This window comes from Protomyctophum parallelum (genome assembly GCF_964188405.1).
Source record: "Protomyctophum parallelum genome assembly, chromosome: 22".
Lineage (NCBI taxonomy): Eukaryota > Metazoa > Chordata > Actinopteri > Myctophiformes > Myctophidae > Protomyctophum > Protomyctophum parallelum.
The window spans coordinates 12,980,300-13,005,660 of NC_139714.1; the positions used below are offsets into that span (position 1 = coordinate 12,980,300).

General features: G+C 41.7%; 3 protein-coding genes across 3 annotated transcripts in view; 2 read left to right on the forward strand and 1 right to left on the reverse strand.

The window, feature by feature from the left end:
* Window positions 1–530: 530 nt before the first annotated feature.
* Window positions 531–11,029, reverse strand: klhdc10 (kelch domain containing 10). The gene is made up of 9 exons (XM_083757962.1): window positions 10,765–11,029; window positions 6,819–7,040; window positions 5,856–6,010; window positions 4,716–4,864; window positions 4,508–4,592; window positions 3,639–3,705; window positions 3,505–3,552; window positions 2,979–3,118; window positions 531–2,693 (listed from the first exon to the last, which is right to left on the reverse strand). The coding sequence occupies exons 1-9, from the start codon at window positions 10,838–10,840 to the stop codon at window positions 2,484–2,486; spliced, it is 1,152 nt and encodes a 383-aa protein (XP_083614088.1). The 5' UTR covers window positions 10,841–11,029; the 3' UTR covers window positions 531–2,483.
* Window positions 11,030–11,413: 384 nt separating this feature from the next.
* Window positions 11,414–20,504, forward strand: zc3hc1 (zinc finger, C3HC-type containing 1). Its single transcript, XM_083757961.1, has 10 exons — window positions 11,414–11,640; window positions 12,788–12,886; window positions 13,375–13,526; window positions 14,687–14,770; window positions 15,250–15,377; window positions 16,142–16,281; window positions 16,567–16,852; window positions 17,223–17,384; window positions 17,952–18,113; window positions 18,681–20,504. The coding sequence occupies exons 1-10, from the start codon at window positions 11,504–11,506 to the stop codon at window positions 18,750–18,752; spliced, it is 1,422 nt and encodes a 473-aa protein (XP_083614087.1). The 5' UTR covers window positions 11,414–11,503; the 3' UTR covers window positions 18,753–20,504.
* A 2,184-nt stretch (window positions 20,505–22,688) lies between these two features.
* The window catches only part of ube2h (ubiquitin-conjugating enzyme E2H), a 36,700-nt gene continuing 34,027 nt past the window's right edge, over window positions 22,689–25,361 (forward strand). Inside the window, exon 1 of the mRNA XM_083758059.1 lies at window positions 22,689–23,020. Coding sequence (XP_083614185.1) covers window positions 22,968–23,020 — 53 coding nt within the window. The 5' untranslated portion in view covers window positions 22,689–22,967. The remainder of the gene's footprint in view (window positions 23,021–25,361) is intronic.

A 25,361-nucleotide genomic window follows, 5' to 3' on the forward strand; every position in this document is an offset into this window, starting at 1 on the left:
ATCTTCAACCTAGATCCCATTGGAAACTTGTAAAACAATGGGAAATCTGAATAGTAAACTTGTGTAAAACGATGGGAAATCTGAATAGTAAACGGTGTAAAATGATGGGAAATCTGAATAGTAAGCTTAGGAATTCATTGTCAAACAATTGTGTACACGAGTGAATATATTAACTTGATCTTAATGCAGTGTTTTAAACATGCAAAGGTGTTAAATCATGAAATTAGATTGTTCAGTATTAAAGCTGCAATCTAATTTGGAATGAATAAAAAGTTAGAACCATTGTGTGGAAGAGTATGTTAATATAATTAGTACAGTGGTCTCTGTGCAGTGATCTCCCTACTCAAATGTAATTCCCTGATGTCGAAGGACATTGCCAATCGACAATATCCCTCTTGCATGACCGGTAGGTTTGGTTGTGGGAGGTATATAGGTTGTAAACAGGTGTTACACTTAAGTAATTACCCCTTAGGACATCTAAATTATGTATTGCAGCTTTAATTGGTTCAACAGAGGGAGAGTAAAACAAATTGGAACACAAGACATTTTATTTGAATAAAAGCATTTTAAAGTAATTTTACAGAGCACCATGTTCACAGTGATTGATGGCTGGGTGTACAGATGAGGACCTCTCGCATACTCAAATGAAAGCTACATGGAATTATCTTTGAATAAAACTTGCATTTCATTTTCAAGTTGTACCCACAGTAGAATCCATCCAACTCTTACGAGTTAAATTAAAGCAGCACTATGTTAAAGAATACAATAAAAATGTATCCAATCTGTATGGTAGAGTATGTTAACCCCTTTGTGTTTTAAACGTTATAATTTAGCTATTGAAAAATAGCAGATCTACAAGCTCATGAGCTTGTAGATCTGCTATTTTTGAAAAATCGTGGAAATATTTATTTCAGAAAACTGGAGGATTTAGAAGAATTTCTAAAAATGTTGAGGTCAGGCCTAAATGGGTTAATACAATATAACTCATTCAACTTTTTATCGACATTTAGATTGTGTGAAAGGTCACATCTCAGGATCTGATTCAAATTATCCCCTGAGCAAGCAGGTAAGGCTATTGGCTCAATGGTAAGAATTTCAACACTTGAAACCAGGTTCAAAACCAGGGTAGAAGAGGACAGTTACATAGTGCTCCTTTAAGTCTCGGGGTGTTGCAGTGCTTTGCGTGTCGTGGTGGGTAACAAAGTCAAACTAGCATCCAGTAACCCACAAAGTAACGCAATTACTTTTCAAACCAACATCATACATATAGTTTCTCCACCAGTGTTGACAGCCAAATCGGCCGCCTTTCACTTTTTTCCAGACATACGTATAAAAAGAAAATTAACTGAATTGAGCCTTTAATCTTTTAACACCCGATTAAAAAGTAAAACAAACAACAGAAACCCATATCTCCAATTTTTTCAAGTGTGTGCAAACAATCTGATAAAGTACAACAAAGAAACTGCTTCAGTCCTTTCAATAAATAAACATGCAGCTTTTGTCTTCTTAAAGTGGTAAATAAGGCTGATTAAAGTATTTTTGTCTTCACAAATATGACACTATTTCCAGGATATTGGATTTTTTTTTTATACATTTATTTCATTGAGATGGGGGGGTGGTAGAATGGCTCGACTTAAAATCCATAAAACATTCCACATTAGGTTTTTCCTTGATCATTTAATGAAGTGCAAACAAAAAACAAAAAGGCATCCCATTGTTTTTTGGTTTTAAGGCGGGGCTGCGTTTTAGACACGGGAACGACGAAGAGGAAAGGACATCTCCCCCAAAATGTTCTCCATATAATAGATCCTGTGCTCTGACTGTCCAATCCCGTCTCCTCCAATCCCACACACCTACCCATCCATGCATCCATTCATCCATCCATCCATTTGTCGATGGGACTACTCACACATTTGCACGCAACGACGTGTCGGATACGCTGGGGGGAGGGGACCCATGGGAGTCACACGGTTGTCAATCCTCCAACGTGATTCGGAACCGGAGGAACCGGATCCAACATTGAGGAACCAGGAATCGGTTCCATCACGTTTTGGAACAGTTTCTGGAACCAGTTTTTAAATCACACTGTCAGAGCTGGTTATGTCAGGTCTGCTATGCAATTACGATACCAGTGGTTCTAAAACTTTTAAATTTGGCAATATTGGTTCCATTTCTACACTCTCGAGTTACAGACATGTAAGGATCCATTTGGAACACCCTATCGGAATCGTTAAAGGGAATCGGACGGTCTATCCGACGTGTCATGGCCCGCTCATCCTCCCCTTTCCCCTCAGCACATCGTACCTACGCTTGAAAACCAACTCCCATGGGCAATACATTTAAATGGCTGAGCCCCCCTTCTCCCCCAGTGTATCCGACATGTTGCCGCCCGCAAAATGTATGAGCAGCCACCCATAGAACAAAGGCGAGCCGAGTGCTTCTTAAAGAGTTCAACGGGTGAACTCCAAAGATCCATTTGTCTATTATTTCAGGCGCTCGATGAGCTCCTGCGTGAGGCCCAGGTTCAGCAGCTGCATGGTGGAGAGCGAGGCCAGGTGAGGGAAGGCCTTGAGGAGCTTCTCCCAGCACAGCTCCAGCAGACTGGGCACCGCCAGCCAGATCTTAAACAGGGACCCCGTCCTCTTGTTCTCGTGGATGTTCACCACTCCGCCATGGATGAACATGCAGCCAGCCTGTGTGGGGAGAGAGTGAAGCATGAAGTCATAAGCCAAATTCCAATACCCAAAATCTCGGCTCACTCGTTCGGTCACTCCAGCATGGCAGTGTTACAGTGAAATTGGTGACCTGTTGAAATCTGTGACAATCGTGTAAACGTTACATAACGTCAGTGTCCGAACTAAGTCTCTGAACATAAATCATTGCGGTTTGTTTATTAGCAGAGTTCAACCTAGCATATATATATTAACCAACCAAAAGTAACAGCAGTACTGTGGCGTTACTTTAAAATAATGACTAACCGGAGTAACAGCAGCACAGTGAAAGTATGCAGGCTCAGGCATCAGTGCTGGGAGTTTACTCCATTGGAAGGTGTGAAGGTTCATCTTCCATAGATCAGATAATATCAACTCCCCGTTGTAACCTCCACATATGAATACATCTGGAACACATACAGTTGTAAGCTCCACATTCCACACATAAAAACATATGCTGCAACACACAGTCACACACACACACTCGCGCACAGTTGCACATGGTTGCCATGAGAAAAAAAGAGAGCCTAATAATCTCCAACTCCTCAATTAAGAACCTGTTTTTTTTTTTTTTTAAGAAAAATAAATCAGCTGCAGAAACTTGTATTGAATTAAAATATATCACAATATATATAAAATACTTATACTTGCTGTATTAAAAATGCTCCATGAGTATATATAAACTTTGCAGTAACAAATGTAAAATTAGATACTCATTATGCAGAAATTCACAACCATGTGGAATTGTAATTTGTATTGCATCAATCACTTTAGACAGTACTTGGCCTCTCACCATTTCGTATTTGCACACAGCTATGACACCTCCTTGGAGCAGGGTATCCTACAAAGAAAGTCATTTTAGAACCATTTTCTCACATAGGGAAAGAGCAATGGCCTTAATATGTGACATGGTGTAAACATACTCACCTATTTTATCATGAGGTTTAGTTGAAATCTCCTCCCAGGAATTTGTCTCCAAATTGTAAGCATGTATCTGGGAAGAAAGAAAAGAAAAGAGACTAACATCTCCCGCTCTTCATAGTCACTCAAATAAAATCAACGAGTAGTTCATATGTCTTTAAAAAAATACTGTGCTGGTTTTTGTGATGTTATATATCAACCATAGAATTAATTTACTTTATATAATATGCTAAAAATCACACCTGTGTGAACCGAGTGGTGAAACTCCCCTCTCTCCCTCTCTCCCCCCTCCTCTCTCTCTCTCTCTCTCTCTCTCTCTCTATTAGCTTTATTATGGATATCAATCCGCGTCGCTGAGAACAATTTTTTCATTATTATTTTGGGTCGGCCTTTCCTTCTTTAGCATACCTCCTAGACCGGATCGCGCATGCGAGCTGCCGTCCACGGGGGTCGGTCTTTCCTTCTTTAGCGTACCTAGACCGGATCGCGCATGCGAGCTGCCGTCCACCTCCCATTATACAGGCAGACTAAAAGCTTCAATAACTCCTAATCTACGGAGCTCTCCATGGTTTGGTCAATTAGCGCGATGTTCGGAGGTCTTTGCTGACTATCCGGTGGTCTAGATGGAAACATTGGTGCTTTCTAGAGCAAGGATGGCTATATTTTAGCTCGCTAGCATTGACGCTATTTATTTACCACAAGATGTGAGGCACGCACACGCATTGTACACACACGCGCGGATATTGCTGGCCATTGCTGGTTTCACGCATGCGCACACCACTCGTGCTCAAGACGGATACATGATACATACGGACATTCCTGGATGTAGGAGTGGTTGCACCACTCAAAAATGCAGCTGATCTGAACCGTAGTACCTTATCAAGAGGATACGATGTCCACGATGTCCCTCCACCCAGGATGTAAATCCTTTGTCCGTCATGTGCTATCTCATGCCTGTACCTGTTGAACACAAATTTGGATCAGTCGCACAGATTATTTTCAGATGGGGGTCTGCGGCCCAAATACATGTCTAATTGGGGGCGTCCTTGACAGGCAATCGTTGGTAACAATGGTATAAATTACCGTTCTTCGGGCAGGTCGTGTGGAGGGTTGTTGGGCTTGAGGTGAATCCACTCCCTGGTGGTCAGGTCCAGCCTGTGGAGGTCTGTGCTGTAGATGTAGCCTGTTGTCCCTCCAAACACGTACAGGAAGCCGCTTATGATGGCCATGGCCTAGTGGGGTGGGCACAAGTCATTTTTGAATTAAATCATGCTGTTATATATCATTGTTGTCATGTGGAGTCATGTCAAGAATCATAGGAGTTCTCACAGTTTAAGTCATTAACTACCAGAGTTTTTGATAGACATCGTTTTGATAGATAACAGTCTATATGGACAGTCTATTGGACAAAATTAAATTGTATTCACACCGACCACAACAAAATGGGTACGGCCCAGCCACACATGCTAAAACCTAGCCGCAATTTGCAACTCTAGATTTTTTTATAATGGGATGAATCTAGAGTTGCAACAAGCTCCATCCACTTCCTATTCATCATTTTTGGTTTGTGATCTGCGGTGATCTGTGGTCTTAAATGACGTTAAACTCACCAACATTGCAGCTGCAGTCCAAGCTTGAATTATCCTCTTTCAATCTGCCGAGCTTGTTTTTCATAAAAATCCACCGTAGAGATGTTATGAGCTACTTTCTGTCAAGACATCCTCTGCAAATTATTATTTTTTGAAGTGTTGCAGTTTGGAAGCACTCGTTTCTGTTAACGGGTCGCGCTGCTGCCTCCTGCATTATGTGCAAATTCGAAACGGGTTGAACGCAGGGCCGTGCAGTGACATACGACGAGTGCTTCCAAACTCCAGCACTTAGAAAAATAATCACTTGCAGAGGATGTCTTGACAGAAAGTAGCTCATAACATCTCTACGATGGATTTTTATGAAAAACAAGCTCGGCAGATTGAAAAAGGATAATTCAAGCTTGGACTACAGCTGCAATGTTGGTGAGTTTAACGTTGTTTAAGACAAGCAGATCACAAACCAAAAATGATGAATAGGAAGTGGATGGAGCTTGTTGCAACTCTAGATTCATCCCATTATAAAAAAATCTAGAGTTGCAAATTGCGGCTAGCTAAAACCAATCCTCACCACTTAAGTTAAGATATAAATACATACATACATACATACATTTATAAATATTTTATTATTACGTACCTGTCCATAGATTCTGTTGGGCTTCTTCCCCCGGCAGTTGAGCAGCGACCAGCGCTTGTACTTTACGTTACAAACATGAACGTCGTTCCCATTATTTTCACCAAAGGGAATCCCGGTGCCACCGAAAACCAGCAGGTTGTTTCCGTGCAAAACAGCTGAATGGAGACAAGCGACACTGTATTAACTTTCAGACATGCACTGTATTATAGACATTTTCCAGAGTTCAAACGGAGGTACAGTATGAACGCAACATTCCTGCTAAGTAGGATCGGACACGGGCGCCCGTGGTCCAGGCGCATGCCACATATAGGCTTTGGCCTGACACCGCGTTGCATGTTCGAGTCCGGTTTGGCTCAAACCCTCTATATGTGTGAATGGTCGCGGTGATTTCCAGTGAATTTACATTCAGTGTGTGGACGTGTTGCTTCTATTGTCCTCCCGAGGTGTTTTTGGAGAAAGTGTAATCACTCTGCTGTGTATTTGTATTGCATTAGTTCGAGTTGGAAATATTCAGAGGATCAAACATAAACGTATCTTTAATACTGCAGTAGCTGCTTCCTCCATGGCTGTGAACCAATGTTCTCTGAAAAGTCCATTCTGACAGCTTGTGTTCAACACTCCTAGTCCCTAGGGGGTCACCCTAGAACCAACCATCTGTCAAGCTCTTAAAAGTTCACTTTATGAAAGCTAAGTGTTGAATATTTTTGGACAGCTGCAACATCACCCATGACACAATTTTCTCAACGTTGAGTCTGTGGGCCCTTTACGGGCCTGTAACTCTGATGGGTCTGTCTGTACAATGGGTACCAATAGACCTGCGTTCAATATAAACTGAGGATGGGTTGCCTAACTTGCCTTACACATATCCAACTGGGGGTTGAGAGAATCTATTTTATTTTGGTCATATCGCCCGGCCCTTGTTCAGTATAACAACCAGGTTCAAAGTTTGGTGTAATGGCCTACCTGACATGGAGGCCAGCTCTGTGGGCATGTAGCCCTCCGTGCGAATCTGCTGCCAGGTGCCCGTGGCAAAGTGGTAACGCCACAGTTCCCTGAAGAGTGGGTAGTCTTCGTTTTCAGAGCCACCGGACTCATCGTAGTCTGGGTTGTAGCCTCCGAACACGTACAGGTTACTGTTGTCTGCCACACATCGATGCCCGCTCCGAGCAGGGGGGGTGCGATGGCCTGGGGAGGTGGGCACAAGCAACAGCATAGATAGACTTAATAGTATATTACAGGTGGGGGTGGAGTTAGGCTTGTGTTGATGTGGTATTGCTAATCAGACAAGCTATCGTCACACGAGATACGACTCATTCCATGTGTGAGTAGAATTGGGATCTGGAGGAACTGGATCCAACATTGAGGAACCGGAATCATTATTTGGTTTTCAGACCCGGTTTATCACACTGTCAGAGCGCTGGTATGTAGGACCTGGCGTAGGACAGTGGAGGGCAGAGATGAAAAGTTTTTATAATCGTCATGGGGGCCGAAAACGCCCAGGCGTTATTACATTAGTATTATCTGTCCTAAAAACAGAGCTCTTTTCATAAGGTGTTCTGATTAATTTCAGAATAATGTAGTCCTAATCACTTACTGTATAAACCTAGCCTGGCTCCAGCCCTGAATAGCCACACCCAATAAGAAAGTATGTTCTGGCGATTACTAAATTAAAATTCAGCCTGAGTGTCAGGCTAGTAGAAACCTTTGCACTGGGGCTGATCTACCCTTTATTACATGTACCGTCATCTTCTATCCTGCCAAATTATATGTTTACTAAGTTTAGCCTACTCTTAATAAGAAATGTTGGCACTCTCAGACTTGTTGACCTAAATTAATAATATAAATGTCTACAATAATATACTGTATCTTAATGTCAAGATTGTCATCCAAATGGGTTGCTTAGGCTACAAGTAACAATAATCCATACTACTACTACTACTAATAGGCTACTGAACAATACTCTCGGTAGTCTACCATTACTGTAGCGGGCCACATGTAGTTTTTCCGATACCAGTATCTGCCGAAACTCCCAAAAATGCTCGTATCGGCGAGTATGCCACTCTGTGCCAATCGGATACCACATAATTTGTCACATTGAAAGTAAAGTAATATTTTTTAATGCTTTACTAACTTGAAGCTGCACTTTAACTTTTTTTGTTGTTGTATCTATTCCTAGATCAGTGGTTCTCAAACTTTGTGTACACTCTCAAAGCTACATACCTGGCTGCAAGGGTCCATTTGGAACCCCCTCAAGGAACCCTGAGTGTCTCTGGACCACACTTTGAGAACCACTGTACTAGTCCTGTACTGGTATCGGATCGGTAGTTGTGGGATCAGAATCGGTATCACTATCGGGAAGAAAAAACTGGTGGCGTTACATCTCTAGCCAGAGGGTAGTCTTACTGAAGAGAATACTAGTATGTAGTGTGTGCCACTTTTACTCTAAGTTCACTAAAATGTAGTCTATACTATTACCGTACAATACCTGTGTATTATAATAGGGCTTGATGTTCTTCTCACTCATGTGAAAGTGTTGAAAACAGGAGAAAACAAATAAAAATCTCTAAATAAAGGATTACACTCATACAGTTATTAGATAGATAGCAGGTTGACTCCGGGCTAAACTATAAAAGCAGGATTCCCCAGCATTAAAATAAAAACCTTCTCAACCATGTCAAAAATGAACGCCATTACTTTTGCACTATTCTCACAAAATGGACCAAGAACCAAACGTGATTTAGGACAGTCCAGATAAAAGAATAATTAATATTTGTATGACAAACATATAAAAGCTAGTTTCTACACCAACTAGCTATTGAATGGAGTTGCTTTGAAGGACAAATGCATCCAGGGAAGATAAACATGTAGACAAACTGCAAATTCCAAATACACACACCAAATACATGTAAAATACAACCAAATACAAAAGTACAGTAGAAGTAATATGAAACGACGTCCAATGGGATACAGAAAGAGTGGGCACCTAAACATTGCGGGCACCGGCTCAATGTTAAATTGTCTATTCTTAAAGCAGTTTGTGTGCCATTGTATTCTTTCAAAATAGAGACGTGGGGTGCCCATCCGATTTCCAAAAAATAAATTGGAAAATGGTTGCATCATTTTGAGACCTAAATTGATGACCGACTGTGTCAGTGGTTTCTCAAAGTAGGATCCAGGGGACCCCCATTGATCCTTGAGGCGGTTCCAGGGGGTCCCTCAGCAAAATTAGTCAATACAACATAAAAATCAGTTTAACCACTTTAACCCTATATACATACATAGGCTATTTTAAAATAAGTCGTAGCTGGTATATGTGCTATTTTCATAAACATCTTGAAAGAATGTGACCATCTTTGAAACATTCTTCTTTACACACCAGTAAGACACCCTGAGGGTGAGAAGCGACCTCGCACAGAGTGACGGCAGACTGCTGGGCGAGTGTTGGCGCTTTGGCATGGGGGGTCAGATCAACATATGGAATGAGTCTGTGCTGGCCATATATGGAGTGTGTCTTGAGTGTACAGGGTTTGATGAGGCCAGATCAACATTATGTAATGTCAGAACAGGTCAGCTTCATTATGGAGATCTAAGGGTGGCAGCGCAGGCAGTGTCTTGAGTGTACAGGGTTTGGTGAGGTCTGGCCATAATGAAGCGTGTCTTGAGTGCACAGGGTTTGATGAGGTCAGATCAACATATGGAATGTCAGAACAGGTCACCTCCATACATGGAGATCTAAGGGTGAAGCGGGGACAGTATCTTGAGTGTACAGGGATTGATGAGGGCCCAGGTAGGTCCAGGCCTTAATTATCGGGCCCGTTGAGAACTCTAGTCTTCGCCGGCTGCCGGGCACAGCTACATTAATAACGAAGGAAGGACGGGTGGGGAAGGATCAACATATGGAATCATTGGAATGTCACAACAGGTCAGCTCCATATATGGAGATCTAAGGGTTTGAGGTCAGATGTAGATTTGCTGGCTGGCTCCATCTATGCAGATCTACGTGATGATCCAGGCTTCTCCATATATGGCTATCCATGGATTTGATGAGGTCAGTGTCTTCATATATGGAGACAGCCATATATGGAGCATGTCACGAGGTGTCACTGACGGCCATATATGGTGCAACGGAAGTTTTCATAGTAATCTGCGACCTACGGTCGTTTTTGAACCACTGGTGTAAATCATGTTTGTGGGAGAGTTTGGATGGATACAATAATAAATGGATGTCTACATAAATGCACAATATTCCTCCCGTTTCCGCATGCATGCATATTCTTTATTCGGATCCCCATTAGCTTCCACAAAGTGGTCGCTAGTCTTCCTGGGGTCCACACAAAAATGTATACAACAAAAACAGATAATTGGAATTTAAAAACAGACAAGATCTAGTTATCAGCTAAAACAGTGAAGTCGCTCTGCATTTAACAGAGACAACGACCAATAGGAACAAATAGTTTTTACACAAAAAAATTAAAAATACAATAAGAATGAGGTACAAAAAAATAGGAAGAAAAAAAACTTCATATAGGCCTATACATACACATACACACACACACACACACACACACATATATATATATATTATATATATATTTGTTGTATTTTATTGATGACCATTTTGGTCTCTAGAAATTAACACAAAAGCTAAAACTGAACCCAAGCTATTGCCGTTCATAAAACAGACAGCAGATCAGATATAAAATATCGAAAGACATAATTTTGTGTATTTATTAATTTTGGAAATACTCTTTTTGTATTTATTTTGTATAACAATTCAGTTCAGAACAAACAAAAAAAGGGACGCCTTGGGTTGAAAGTGTTTAAAGCCACTATGGTCAACAGAACCAGACAGAATAATCACCAGAAGAACCAGAACCATGCTAGCAGACAGTTAGCATGGGACGCTAACCTGCTAACGGCCTCCCGGTCACTCTCTCAAAGCCGTTGAGTCGGTCCGGACCGCGGGATCCTTCTGCGTCCGACATCCTGGTACCGGTCCCGAATGTATCGATCAATAAACGGGCTGATCAGTAATATTAATAATGAATAATAATCAATTGCAAGTCCCAGTTTCTACTGATCAAACATCACAGCAGCGGCGCAGTGGGAGCGCATCCTTGAGGCCATTCGGACCCGTCAAACCTGAACAAGCCGCCCAATCACAGGGCTTGTTATTGGGACGCTTAGCTAGCAAGACGAGACGAGACGGGGCGAGAGGCAATCTCGCGATGCATGTATTTTGCCGTAAGACGGTGTCGCGCGCTGAAAACCGCCGATCTACAAGCTCACGCGCCGTGAGCCGGAGCATTGATTGATTCACACACACACACACACACACACACACACACACACACACACACACACACACACACACACACACACACACACACACACACACACACACACACACACACACACACATTTCTTCTTCATCACTTTCCAGTTCATCATCTTGCGTCTTCTCGTACTTTTGTGCTAATAATCGTTGCTTGCGGCTATATGTATTTATTTGTTTATTTGTATTTATTATTTATTTTATTGTTAATGCTAACCTTAAAACACAGTGTGGGAATGGAACGACACGGAACGTTGAGGGAGCATTTGTTTTCCAGGGGCCAGGAGGGAAGACTTTGAACGTAGGACCGATCATGGCGACGGTCGGCAGCAGTCGTGGTTCGGATCGGCTCAGCAACTCCAGCCAGCAGAAGTCGTCGTTTGTGTCGCCCGAGAAGGTGCGTGAACTCCTGAGTGAAGGTGTTCTGCCTGCGGACAGCAGAGACAACAGGTACGTCGCTTCCATAAACCATAAACCGTCCTGTTTTCGTCAAAAAGGAGAAATCCATCCATAGCTGCTAGTGCTACACGAGGGGGAGGGAGCCCCCTGGCGGTCAGTTCAGTGTGGAACCACCTGAACATATTTAAAAAAAAGAACACGCACAAACATTTATTTTATTTTATTATTAATGGAACATATTGACAATTGACATAATGATAAACACGCCTCTCTTGTTATTAACCGACATGTTCATATTTATCACGTTTCATTTCACGTGTTAGTCAGTGTTGGAAGTGTTTTTGTCATCGTTATGTAATCATCATCAGCTGCACACAAAGTACGTGATGTACTAGTACTAATGTCTAAATGTCTGCTGAAATATTATTTTGTGTTTGACTCCAGATTAGCTCTGGTCCATAGCCTAATGCAAGGCAGAATTAAGCAGCCATTAGGGCTACTATGGAGTATGGACCAGAGGCGAGCTAACATAAATTAACCCTATAAACTCAATTTCAAATGTGAAAATAGCGTTCTACAGGCTCAACACTTGGCAATGCTTGTAGATCTGCTATTTTCAAAATATTTTAATACAATTTATTCACATGATACCTTGTGAAACAGCCAGGACATTGATTCTGCATAATGAGTCATTTTACTTTTGGTACCAGGTTTAATATATTTTGATGCCAATACTTTTGTACTTTTTCTCAATTTTATCAGAACTTTTACTTTTAAAAGTGCATTTCCCGTCAGTCCGTCCGCCCGTCACACTGATTAATTGAAAATGTTAACTGTTAATAAATACAAACTCCATATATGGTCATGCCCCGTGACATAATCAGGGATGGATCTTCCTGATGTCATCAATATTAAGCCCATACATATGGCCTATGGGAATGCCCATATATGGAGATCCCTGATGTCATCAATATTGGCCAGCAACTGACCTGAAACCTTAAAGCCTTAGATCTCCATATATGGAGCTGTTCTGACATTCCATTTGGTGATCCTTCCCCATCCATCGTCCTCCTCGATGTCTCCGTTTTGACTGAGTAAGACGCCCTCAGGGCGTCTTACTGGTACTTGTACTTATTAAAGAAATGTGGTACTTTTTACACCACAGGAGATTTGAATATGTTTCTCTTATGAATTCCAGTTTGCAGGGGGATTTGAAAGATGCACCAAAGAGCACCACTGAAGCACACTGCGAGGCAACCAACAAGGAAGCCTTCTTCTCAAGAGTGGAGTCATACTCAATATCCTTTATTAACCCATTTTGGACTAAAGCCGATCAATTCTTTTGTCATTTTTGAATACTGTACATACTGTACAGAACCCCAAGTGGGGTTCCCTTCCAGAAGGGTTAGAACACCTATTGTGGTTCCCGCCCAGAACAGGGAATGTCATAGGCAATGATGTAGAAATTCATTTTATTCCTCCAAAAAGCAGATCTACAGGCTCGCAACGCATCGCAATGAAGATCTGCTATTTGTCTAGTTGTTCAGTATTTACTATTTACTGAAACTTTGTAGGCCTTCTCTTGATTGCGACTGTAGGTCACAGTTTACTATGAAAACTTGCATCTCCCGTCAGTCAAGTGCTTGGGCACGCCTCGTGACATGTCACGCCACCATATATGGCCGTCTCCAGCAGTGTGCAGGGACCTATAATCTTTGAGGTCCTCACCTCGTTGCATGTTTGCTTTCATCCATGAGGCTCTAATACTTTTCCTTAACAAGAGCACTGTCTGCGATGGGCAGGTAAGCCCCGCACACTGTCCCCACTGTGCTGCGCTCGCTACGGATGGATCAACGTGGCCTGTGACATGCTGAAGTGTTGCACCTGCCAGGCCTTCCTATGTGCATCACTGCAGCCAACACTGGACTTTGAAAAATGTGAGCAAATATCCCTGTTATTGAGTGAATACTTTATTAGTCAGTGCACGTGGTACAGTCGGACATTAAGGCTAAATGGGTAACACAAAAAGCCCCGGGGACTTCCATTGTGGTCCTATGCAGTGACGAAGACTCCGTGGGGGCGGCGGGGCTCGAGCCCCCATGATGAATTAGACCTGAATATATCATTACTCTATGGAATATATTCGCCTCGGCCCGTCCCGTTTGTATCGCACCAGGTACCGTTCGCTCAATTCTCGTCTTTGCATTGGGGGGCTCATGACGATTATAAAAACATTTCGTCTCTGGTCCTATGTAATTCATCAATATGGCATCAAAAATTAACACTACACTATATTGCATGTCATCAACCAATACAAAACACTATGTTCAAAGGAGAAAACGGTAAAGCCACAGCAGTGAATGACACCTCCTTTCAATGGGACTTCTCCCCATGTCGTCTCCTGATAGATGATTTTTATTGTATTTTTATTTATATTTTTGAAAGAAACCAGTGATTCACATCCTTTTAACATGTTAAACGGGGGTATTTAGGACCATTAAATCAGAGTGCCCAGCGATTTGCAGCAACGGAGCACATTTAGCAACGCACCAGGCGCTATCCCGGTATGTAGCTGAAGTAGCTTGATGTAGCCAAAACACTCCCGAGTCGATTGACAACAGGAGGTATGATTAATTCTAACGCGACTAGCGACGGGACCGCGATGGGCCGTCTAAAACATAATCTTTGCTTAGAATTGGACAGAATGATTTAGATCAAGAGTTATTCACATTTTAAGATTTTCGATCTGGTCGGCTAAAATGGGGGGAACATTTTCGATGACGTCCCAACCGGAAATTACATCGAATGTTGCCTGTGGAGCGATGCGATCGGTTTTGATATCAATAAATCTCCGTCCCTTTTATTAATCTCTGTCCTGAGTGCTATTTGATAGGACAGAGAACTCCATTTATGCCTCATGGGGTGTTAATGGATGGTGTCAGGACCTTCTTTATTTTGTTGGCTGACTAGTAGAAGAGAATGTTTGTCCTTGACAGACATAAAACCAAATGTCAGAGTGAACTTTGTTTGGCAGGGGTAGGTTGTTACCTTTCTGCCAGTTAAGGACAATGATTATTACATTTTTTTCACCCCTCAGACGAATCCCGCATTGCAGAGATATCAACACAACTGCAGACACAGCATGAGAAGTTCTGTCCATGGCCAGACTTTCCATGTCCAGGTAAAGGCCTGTTAATATTTTACAGTTTGACAATACAGGCTATCTTCCAAAATGACAACAGTGCAGACATCTGGGTTATGTGCTCAGTATGCATAGTTTTGGACCGTGATTTAATCTTGGGGTGTGGTGTGTATGTGACAACCCGTTTATTTACCCAGCGTGGAATTGTTGCCACCCACAACCATGAAAAGTTAATGTTTATGCTGTTTTCAGCTAAGCTATGTGTGCTAATAACACAACCTGGATTCAAACATTGCATGTGTCAATGTGCGTGACTGTGTGATTGCATCCTACTGCTATGTAGATGATGTCCAAAGCACCCTCCTGCTCATACAATGCTGTGTGTGGACACAAGCCCTAAATGAAAGTAATACGTTTCACTACATTGTGTTGGTTTTTTTTCAGTGCGGTTCTGGCTGGTCCCAGCCTCAGAACCCTCCGGTGCCTCTCACTACGTTGTTTTGTTGTGTTCTTTACAGAGAGGTTCTGGCTGGTCCCAGCCTCAGAGCCCTCGGTGCTGCTCACTACCTTCCTAGAGCGCTTCCAGAGCGTCTGCCTGCTGGAGCAGCAGCTGCCTGCCATGAAACCAGATAATCTTAAATCCATGGTGAGAAGAGAACCTCACTTCCTGGCATGATATTAGACTTTTAGATTTCTTTTTTTTTATGCCTCAGAACATGAAGACCCGTTTTCCTTGTTCACAGTGTAGCAAGCAGAGTCGAAAGAAAAAATCGAACTTCTATAAAATCAGTTTTGATTTGTACTTGACCCATTAAGATATGAGGCTGATTCGACAAATGCCATCTAAAGCAGTAGTTCTCAAACCTTTTCCTGCCAAGGACCCCCTAAATCCTATATTATATTTGGCTGCGGACCCCCAGAAGAGAAGATTAGCTTAAAAAACATCTGAATTATTAAAGGTATATTCAGTGATTTCACTTAATTCAAATATCACTTATTTTTTTGTTTTGACGTGATAATCCTCCCTACTATAGAGTGTGCTGGCCATATAAGGAGTTCCTCCCTGTCCCCAGTTAACCCCTGGGGGTCAAAAAACCTTAGGTTTCATTTTTGGCTCTCTATCCTGATTGGATGAAAGGCTTAGGTCCCAGCCAAAAACGAAACCTAAGGTTTTTTGAGTGAAATCACTGAATATACCTTTAAAAATAGCAGATATACAAGCTCACAGAAAACTTGAACATCTGCTATTTTTGAGAACCATTGTTCTAATCTAAACCACTGTTCTAAATCTAAAGCGTTTTCTGAAACGCTTATGTTGCTATATATCTGCAAAAAAAAGAGAACATCTAAATCTAATGCTTTCCCGGTTTAAATTGGTTAACATTACAAATGTTTGTTTCCTGTCCACAGTCTTTGACCGAGGATGTGGTCAGTGTTGTCCTTCAACTGGTTGAAGAAGAGCAGAAGAAACGGACCATGGCGGTTTCTGCAGACCCTCTGGCTGTCCAGGTGGCTGCCTGCATCGTGGCTCTCTGTGGCTGGGCTGCTAGGTGAGCTGACCATATTCTAAAAGTGTTAAGAATCTTGGAATCCTGGACACTAAACACACCGCCGAGCATAAAATTACTTGTCTTTGTCCTGCTGGATCTCTTATCCACTAGTCACTCCCTAACATTTTAGCTTTTATTTGTTGAAGAAATTGTCCATTTATTGTTATAGTCATCCTAGCTCTGTCTTTATGTAGTTTTTGTCAGTGGAAAAAAGGTAGTCGATTTTAATCCATGCATATAGCATTGTTCATGGGTTCATGGGTCTCTTACTGTATGTCTTCACAGCCCGTCTCTACGTGCCATGAACCTTCCCATCCTCACCTGTGCCTTCTGCATGCGCAAGGTGGGCTTGTGGAACTTCCATCAGATGGACGGAGCAGGTTCATCAGAGGTAGAGGTCATTTCAAATGCCGTCAGCCCCTCCCCCCAGACCCCGGGCCCTGCCTTTGTGTTAGCCACGCCAGAGGCTCAGGGTGACCGGTCCACTTCTGCCTCTCCCACCACCTCCCCATCCCCTTCCCCCGGCCGCATGAAGCTGAGGAGCCAGGACACAACGCCTCGCACTGCTCAGGTCAGCTCCAGAGTCCAGACCAGCTGGTGTAGAACTCCGATCCGATACTAGTGTGTAATTTAAAAAGAGGTTTGACAAACCTCTACGATCTAGGAATAAATACAAATTCTATTGATGGTGAAAGTGCTGCTACAACTTAGTAAATAGTATAACGATATAAAACAGTAATGCAACATCAACTGAAGAATTAAAAATACAACAAGACTACTGTAAATTACATAATTAAATAAATGATAAATGATGTGGTATCAAAATGGCATAGACTGGCATACTCGCCGATACCAGCATTTTAGGCAGTATCGGAACAACTCTGTAAATAATTTATGGTAATCTTCAGAACATGCAATGTGATTCTCTTGACATTTGCCAGGTTGACGGTGTGTTGCGTACGCGCAACTCCCCTAGCCCCAGTGAAGAGCTGCCAACCAGCCCCCTGCCCCGAGGCAAGAGGCCTGCAACCCGCAGCCGCGACGGGCCCGCCAGCCCTCAGCACACTCCCAAACGTCTGCGTCTGTCCTCAGCTGGCAGCCCTGTAAGACCAAGATGATTCCCACTATTATAGACCTCTGTCTCAGTAGAGTCCTAAGAGGACACATGGCAGCTACAGCGTCCAGGAGGTCTTGGGCTGCTCTCTGAGAAAAACCTCCTTTAAAAACGGAGGGACTCAGCCGGCAGTTGTATGGGGAAAATGAAGGCCTATCGATGGGATATGATTAGTGGAAAGGCCCCTTAACGGCCTGGTGGTCTATTAGAGTAGGATTCTATGGGGAGAAACGGAAACCTTGTACCCCTGGGCGCATCAGTGGTAGGAAGCCCAAACGAGTAAAATGTCTTGCATCAGCATAATGGCATTGACAAAGATTTGTCATATTCTTTATGGGCATCTATGCTGCTCATCCCCACAAATGCATGCTCCTTAAATTCTAAAATCCTGCCCGAACCCTAACCGACTCAATGTTTTCGGGCCGAGCCCAAAATGTATGCTAATGAGCCTCAGGTTCCTTGAGAAAAAAATAAAACAAATATCTAAAGCCTTTAACACTTATAGCAATCGATAGTTGCAGTACTACATTTGACCTACTTCCCCGTGTTTGTGTAGGGCACACTACATAGAATTGCCTTTGAGCCGCTCACCCAGCACAGGGACTGGTGTCCTTGGATCGTGGCTGAGTCCGGAGGCTCCACAGTGCTTCAGCAGGGCTGGAAGGCTGTCCTGAACCTCCTCCTGCCTATGAAGAAGAGTCCCAACACTTCAAAACAGGCACGTTTGTTGTTGCAACCTTAATAGGAAAAAAAGGATACTTGTTCTGTCACGGTAGTCAAAATGTACTAGCCGATTAAAAATATATATTTATCTTTGTTGTGCAGAATGTCCAGAAGTTAACCCATTAAGGATGGGAACCCGTGTTTGGGTTGTTGCTGCTATGTACACTATATAGCAACACATTTTATTTCCTATTTCTCTTTTTTTTGTAAACTTGGGTCAGGATTTAGAAGGCGTTTTTAGAATCAGCCTCAGCTCTAAATGTGTTAATGAAGTTATCATAATGGATCAAATTAATAAAAATCTTTATTTTTTTGGATTATATTTTATTATCAAATGGCCAAAGTTTAAATTAAAGTGGTTGATATATGTTAATGTAATAATCAGAATCTACAAATGAACTAAACTTTTCAAATAATTCTAGTGGCGTAAAAGTGCACTATTTTGTGTATTTGAAAATTGTACATAGATAACAGTACTTGAGTAAATGCACTTGGTTACTTTGCACCACTGCACGCTTGGAACTATTTTCTCTCAACTTTCTATTCTGTTCTGTTCTTCTAGGGCCCTCTGGACAAGTCTAAAAGGGTGTTTGCTATATTCCGTCAGTGGCAGGTGTCTGTTCCGTCTCAGTAGAGAGACTCTTTTCAACCCCAGGATAAACACTTTTCTGGTGACTTCTGCTGGTCTTTGTGGTACTGGGTGTGTGGAATGGATGGACTGACGTCGAGGTCACATGCATTCCTCCCGTCCCTTAAAGGAATACTCAATTTCTCTGCCGCTAGGGGTAGACGGCCTCGAACACTGCTGCAGATCAGAACCAAACCATTTCAGTGAATTCTGGCTGTTTTAACGTCAGACCTTACAGGACAGCACAGGGCATGTTCAAAACATCGATCGACACAGTTAATGTCACAAAGTGTTCGCACATTGGTCAGTGGGGTATTCCTTTAAGGGCAGTGTTTACAGTCGAAAGAGTTTTTCCTCCGAATTTGAGGGAAGCCGTTTGATGTTGTTTTGTTAGAACTGTCTTTTCTGTGGGGAGAATTGAGAAAATGGAAGAAGAAAAAAAAGGATGGAAATGGATGGAAATTCAGTCTGTCGGGTGGAAAAAAAAGCTGGAAAAAGATAATGTAGTTGATATTTAGTCACAAGCTCTTAATACTTTCATTGGTTAAATATAAAACCCACACACTTACTTAAAAAATAGCTAATCTACAAGCTTGTAGATCAGATATTCTTGATACTTTTGTGTGACACTATTATGACAAAGTAGGGGTTATTTTTAAAAGTTGAAATATGAACATAGGATGTTTCTGCCCGACAGCAACGATATGTATCTATCAGAATGAATAGACCTTGTGCAGATTTAACATTTACAGAGAAAATGTAGGGCTGGGCAATATATTGATATTGTATACAGGAGATATGAGAGACTAGATATCGTTTGGGATTTTGGATATTGTAATATTGTGATATGACATACTGTAGGTGTTGACTTTTCCTGGTTTTAAACACTTGAGCCTTATTTTGTACTAAAAATTGTCCATAGCTAAAACAGCCCATCTACAAGCTCACAACACGTTGCGATCCAACACATTTGCCTTGTAGATCTGCTATTTTAGATTTTTTTTTGAAAATGTAATTGATATTGAGGTATTTCTTGATTTGATTTTGTTCATATTGCCCAGCCCTAATCTTACATGAAGACTGCTTCTGTGACATATCCTATAAATATTATCAATGTTTTTTTTGAAAGATTTACATATGAGGGAAAATAAGTGACTGACTGACCACTGGAATTAAAATGTTTACCTTCAATCATAATGTGAGTGAAGTGTGAACATGAAGTTACATTTTTCAGAAGCTGTGAGGAAGTGTGTGTGTGTGTGTGTGTGTGTGTGTACATACGTGTGTACTCATGGTTTGTCTAGCCCATTTAGACCTGAGGCTCATAAAAAAATCCTTCTGAATCCTTTTCTGAAAAACTTCCACATTTTTATTTAAAAAATAGCAATATAAAAATAACTACAGCATCTAAAATGGCACTAGGTGTAAAGATGTATAGTTCAGTTAAAGTGGTCTAAATGGGCTAAAGAGCCTTTTAATAACTACAAATTACTATTTGTCATTGTGTACTTTTTTTCCTTTGAGGCGGAAAATGTCCTTTCCTGGCGTGTGCTTTAGTTTTGTATTATCAGATATTAAAGCCAAGTAGAACAAAAGCTGTGCCATAGGAATCCAAAACAGTTTTGGATTAGAAGAGTGAAATGGTCTCATTCCAGTTTGCCTTCATGTTGATGCAGTTCCTTCCCTTCTACTGTGCATGTGCATTCACTCCTAAAATCTCATATGGGGTTTTAATAAAAATGATTTTCTTAAGTGTTCTATTTTCTGGTTTGTTTTTGATCACTCCATTGCCGGTGAGAGTGGGTGGGTTGTCGGATAGAGGGCAGGGTGATCAAGTGGGGGATGTGGACGTGTGCATGGGGTGGGGGTGGGGGTGGGGCAGCTTGGATATTGGCTATTTTTCACTTTCTGCACGATACCCTTGTGTGATGAAGCATGAAATTGGGCTTAAATCCACGTCACCCGAGGCAACTCCTTTTGCAACCAGATCTTATTTTAATGATGTTTAGGATAGAGGAAACACTTGGCTGGGGGGTTTTATGTGTAATGTGTTTTAGATATTTTAGTTATTCTATATATATATGTTCATGGCAAATTTGTACTGAAAATGTGGTTTCACTTCCTTCCTGGAAGTCACACCATGCAGCCACCACCTCTCCACAAGGAGGGTTCAGTGCACCAAGGAATTATGGTCATTGTAGGAATTCAGCAATCCATTTTCTGGCCATAGGGTGCACATTTTAAATTGTGCTACTGTTGTATACTACAAATACCATGAACATTGAGTGCCTGCAGTTTCTTCCAGTGGTGACATGCCCCTAATTAATCGATGAATTGCTCAGAAAATAATAGTTGCACATTTCTCAAAATAACTTGGTATCTCAAACATAAGGATGGTATCTAAAAAAAGATTGAAGTCCCAGGTCTCAGATTAATGACTTTAATATTTAGCAAATTATTAAATTTGTCAATATCTCAAAACTGACTTGGACGGTATGGTATCTCAAAATAAATTAGTTGAAGGCAATGGAGGTAAAAAAACATGCTTTAGGCTGTGCCATTGTGGGAATGGAACAGGAATGCTGTATAACGAACTAGTAAGTTGTAAGTGAATAACGAACAAAAGTTAAAGGCAGTGTAAGAGATTTTCTTTGGTTAAATTAAGTGATAGGAACTTTTTTTTTTTTTTTTACTTGAACCCTACTAGCCGGGGAGCCACAGGCCCAAATTTGGACAGGACCTGTACTTTTTATTTGTGTTTTTTCTGTTCATTTGGTCATTAAGGTCCACAGAATGAGAGGCCTGCTCTGCCGGAAACATCGTGAAAAGAAGTTATGGCCATTTTTGTAGAATACAAAATTGCTCGCCCCAATTCCAAACCGCAAAGAAAGGTCGCTCCGACCGCGAAGAATGGGCGCCCCAAAGCCCGGCAAAGTCGCCCTAAAATCTAAGGCGAAGTTGCCCCCAAAAGTCTGGACAAGTCACCGTAAAACGTATTTTCGAGGTAACAGCAGAGAGAGATTTTTACGTGTGGATTTCAACAACATTGGAGGAATGGAGGGTGATTCATGGCTATATGGAAAGAGTACCACAGGCGTTAAAAACAGTCTAAGTCCCTGACCCCTCCACGAAAAGGCCTCGTTGTCCTGACCCCTTATCTATCATTTATACATTATTATGGATAAGGCATGACATCACAGGTAAATCCTTAACCGCTTTTGGGCCTGTGGCTCCCCGGCTACTACCATCTCTATTTTGACGAGAACATTAGCTGAAAATAGACGATCTAGCATCAGTCTAAAGCTCACAACATGCCATGCTGCTATTTTCAGCAAACAAAAATGGTATGGGGGGAAAGAAAGGTCACGTTGACTAATAGGGTTAAGTGCATGGTTAATGTCTGGAAATATTACATTAATCCAATTTACAGTAAAATATGAATTTACAAAATGTAATGCTGTCAATCTATTGACACAAGATGTAATGATAATGCAAGTCTATGAAGCCATCTACTAAATGTATTAAAACATTTATTCTGCCATACAATACAGTATGTAGTGGAGGTCGATCCCTGCTTCATCTCTCTCAGGGAAGACACAATATAAAACACACACACACACACACACACACACACACACACACACAGTCACACACGCACGCACGCACGCACGCACGCACGCACACACACACACACACACACACACACACACACACACACACACACACACACACACACACACACACACACACACACACACACACACTGTCACACACTCTGTAGTGAGTGTGTGTGGTGTGGAAGTGCTTCGACTACAGTTTAAAGAACTCCAAGCATGGCCATTGATTCTGACGTTCCAGTCGCACATAATATGACGCCATCGGCGGAGGGATTCCAGGCTTGCTGCTTTGCTTTGCTTGTCAGACTCAGAACACAGAGGGAGAGTAGAGCTGCTTACTAGTGCTTACTGCAGACAGACAGGCAGAGAGGGACAGGAGGACACGTCTTTTTTACCAGCTGTAAAGATCCTGTTTTTAAACCAAAGTCAATGTTAACGTCCGGATAGTACGGTTTTTTAAGAAGCTAGACTAGTCTTCTAGCGTGTACGTGTAGCTGCTTATCGGGACGGGGCGAGGAGGAGTAGGAGAAGGAGAAGAAGAGGAGGAGGTCGGAGGAGGAGGAGGAGGTGGAGAGAGGAGGTGTTGTGGAATATTAGCAGAAAAATGTCGTCTCCAAGTCCGGGCAAACGGCGCATGGATACCGACGTGGTGAAACTGTATCCTTTTAATATTAGTATTATTATTATTATGGGAAAACGTCAACAACACGAGGTTGTGTTGAATGTGTTGCTTATAATAATCTCAGCTGTTCGTGTTAATGACACGTTAACCAACGTTATTGTTGGTGTCTTTTTGTTGTTATACGAACGGGGTCTTTGCTGCAGTTCAGTGGTAGCTTTCCTTTCATTGTCAGTGTGTTGGCTTTGTTTTTGTGTCCGCGCGTGTGTGTGAGTGCGCGTATGCGTGTGTGCGAGTATTTGTGTTTGTGTATGTAAACAACATTTTAGCTAGCTGTTTTTATACTCCCTATCCTGGTGGCTGGCAGGTCCTTGGTGGCTTGTAGATCTATTCTGCTGGCTGTTGACAAGCGACAGTGTCCTTTCGTTGTTCTGTTATTGTGGCAACTTTGCGTTGAGATCATAATGAAATCACTCCTTTTCTGTGGCCTTATTGCTTTTGGCCTTTATTGTTTCTGCTTGTCAGCTGTCCTAGCTTTGCTGTCTCTACATTACAAATGTTACTACTGTATAACTACTGCTCTACATTTCCTGGAATATATATAATTCGATCTTGTCCATATTTGTGTCTACCTTTAGTGTTTTATGTATTGGACATTTAATGGACACCGTTAAAGAAGTGTGGGCATGTTTCATTTGTCCTGTCCAGCCTATTAGGGAAGCATTGTTTACATAACTCTAAACCTAGCTGTCTGTCTTTGTTCTGAGAATGTAACTACTGCAACAGTGATGTGCAGCTGTGTGGGTACAACACTTAGCTTAACACTTACTTAGCACCTGAAATAATCTTGCTCTGCATCTATTGGCCCTACATGAAATGCACCGCAGCAAGAAAATAATAATGATTCATAATTGTTTGTAATGGCCTTTTATAAATACACAGACATCCAAGTAAACAATTGAGCTAGCTGGCCTTGGCCAGAGCTGTATCAAAGTATCAAAATGGCCACCTGAACGTCACACTGCATTTTCATGTTTTTGTGTGTGTAATAACAGCTACACTGTCAGATGATTGTTGTTTGTTTCTCTGTTGAAAAAGTGTGAAATGTGGACTGGAGTGACATCACTGGCCCTAGCCGCTGTGTAAACACCGTATTGTTGTTTTTCACTGCAGTAGTGCTTTACTGTCACAATAATGTATTGTTGACAACAACTAGTGTATTCTCTATTCAGGACATTATTATTGTCACCATGACTGCTTTTCCTTTTGTATTCAATATGTTTTTGTTGTAGTTTATCTAGAAATGGCAGAGGAAGTAAAACAAAAAAAGATTGTGCGTGCGTGTGTTACAGCTGGATGTAATGTTCTAGAAGAGTTGTTTTGTTTTTGTGTGTGCTGAGTGGAAAGCAGCTTAATGATTGGATCCTCTGTTACTATCCGGAAACCACGCAAGGGTGTGACTTTTAAGAACAGCTGACATTTGTTTTCTTTTTTGGTCAAATATGGGGCTAAAACTGGCCTGGTCCAAAACAAACAAACAAACAAACCAACACAAGTAATTCAAAAAGTAGTTTCATGAAAGCCAGCATACAGTAGTTGAAAAACAACTTTTTTGTTAATTTGATCTGTGCATCTCTACATAATGTTGGCATATCTGAACTGAAACCACAACATTTATTCTTGCCCCATGACTGAAGCTGATTTGTGACACAACAGACACACATACCTCATTTGCCCAATCAATTCTTTCCCAGTTACTACCATACTCTGGTAGTTTGTTGGCCTACTGCCTAAAGGCATGTGTGTCAACGGCTGTTAGCTAGCAACGAGCTTGTTTGAGCAAGTAAACTGTAAAGGATTGCGAACACACACACACACACACACACACACACACACACACACACACACACACACACACACACACACACACACACACACACACACACACACCTCAGCTGTACACCCCCACTGTCCACTGAAGCTATTAGTCAGTGACAGGCGAGAGCAGGTTTGCTGAATGCCACCTGCTCTGTTACACACACAAGGACATTTGTGTTAAAAGTTACCGTGGGTTGTTGGCGTAACATTTGAGAATCAGATTTGAAGTGTGAGCACTTGCTTTTCAATTGAGTTCTATAGGCTTGAGTTTTGTCTGGGCTACATGAACAGTAAGTGAATACTGGGATTCCACAGTTAATCAAACTAATTGATAATAAAAAAATAAAATAACAGACTTTATTGATAAAATAAAATGCTGATCTAAAAGCTCACAACGGGTCACATCGTGACACTTCATGAGCTTGTCAAAAAATTATATTGCAACATTTTGTGTGGGTTTGTAGAACGACTATTTTGTGCGTCATCGTTCTGATTTGTGAT